This window comes from Grammomys surdaster, unplaced genomic scaffold (genome assembly GCF_004785775.1).
Source record: "Grammomys surdaster isolate TR1022 unplaced genomic scaffold, NIH_TR_1.0 126197, whole genome shotgun sequence".
NCBI lineage: Eukaryota > Metazoa > Chordata > Mammalia > Rodentia > Muridae > Grammomys > Grammomys surdaster.
In genome coordinates, this window is record NW_021621002.1 from 19,383 (window position 1) to 21,011 (window position 1,629).

The 1,629-nt window shown below is 35.2% G+C and overlaps 1 protein-coding gene across 1 annotated transcript; it reads right to left on the minus strand.

The window, feature by feature from the left end:
• Positions 1–255: 255 nt before the first annotated feature.
• On the minus strand, positions 256–1,185 carry LOC114613194 (putative vomeronasal receptor-like protein 4). The gene has a single exon (XM_028758388.1). It carries the CDS (start codon positions 1,183–1,185, stop codon positions 256–258), a length of 930 nt encoding a protein of 309 aa, XP_028614221.1.
• Positions 1,186–1,629: the final 444 nt, after the last annotated feature.

The window sequence follows — 1,629 nt, forward strand, 5'->3', positions numbered from 1 at the left end:
AAAATATCACTTTGCTACTTGAACAACTGAAGTTTAAGGAGTTTAGAAAAAAAAAACCACAATTACTAGAGCTACACCAGCCTGGCACCTGCAATTATGTGAAACTGTAGTTCCAGGGGGAACACAAGACCTCTTCTGACCTCTGTGAATATCAGGAATGCAGTCAGGCATACATGCTGGTACAACACTTGTACATATAAATGAAAATAAATGAATCATTTTGAAAGTAAGAGAAAAAAGATTTTTTTAGAGAATCTAGTGGCACTTTGACTGCAAGTTTTTCAGCACATTGATTATTCTCTTATCAGAAATGATTTGTACCAAAGGAGTAATTGTGGGATAGGCATACATTACAAAATTCTGAGCAGTCAGGACGACTGGATCATATGTCCATAACAGGACTGAGGTAGTTGAGATGATGAAGTCCACCCAATACATGACCACAAAGAAAACTACCAGCAGCAAGATGGTCTGGGTGGCCTTTTTCTCAGGAGATGCTCTCAGTTTGCTGATGCTATGAAGATGCTTGCATTGCCTCTGATGTCTCTGCAAGATATTCACCATGTACACACTTGTGGTCAGCATGATTGCTACAAGAAACACATCTCTGGAGAGTGACAGTATAAAAGTTAATCCCCTGATGATATAGTTCATGGGCAAGAGTGAGCAGTATTTAATAACTTTCATCTGCTTGGTCTCACTCAGATTAGTAAAACCACCAACATAGAACAGCTTGTCACTACTGACAGACAAATTGAAAAACCAAATATAAAATAAAGCATTGATGATGTATTTGTTAAGTTTTTGTTTAAATTTTGCCAGGAAAGAGGTACTGGGACTGATTGTGATAGCCTGGAACACAGTGAGGAGGCAGGTGGTACAGATAGATTGACCTCTCATCACTCTGCTTAAGTAAAAAATTGCCTTACATTTGATGTCATTCTTAATGTTTAGTGGCTCAAATATGTCTGCAATGAAAATATTTCCTCCAGTGAGAAACAACATTATGTGAACAAAGGTCAACTGACAGGAGATCAGGTCCATGGGCTTAGATCTGTGACCTAGGATTATGAAAATACAGAAAAGAAGGAGAAACATATTGGCTAAGACTCCAAGTCCAGCTTGGAAATAAAGGACATTCTCTAATGAGGACATAAATGCAGAGTGTACTTGTCTTAAGAACATAGTAGAAGTGTGTTTCATATTTCTGGAAGAAAAACAGAGTATATGTAAAACTTGTGATTCATTGGATGTTGTGTCTATATCATCATTCTATTTTCTATATTAATTCTTCATTAATCTATCTCTTTAACTTCTTGTTTTCAGATTTTACATCATAGCCTACATGTGTATATACCATCCATGTATCTCATGGATATAAAATATTATAGATAACAAGTACCTTTATATTCATATCTATACAGTATGAACACATTGTCTCATGAAACTGAGTCTAATGCCTTAGAAATCTAATCTTATTGATTTCAATTATCTCATTTTATAGTTAACACCTAAAATAGTAGTAATGATTACAGAATATTTCTCACATCCACGAACTGCATAAAATGTATGTTGGTTTGAGAAAAATATCAGGATATTCTACCTCATATTCTATAATTTTACTGTGCT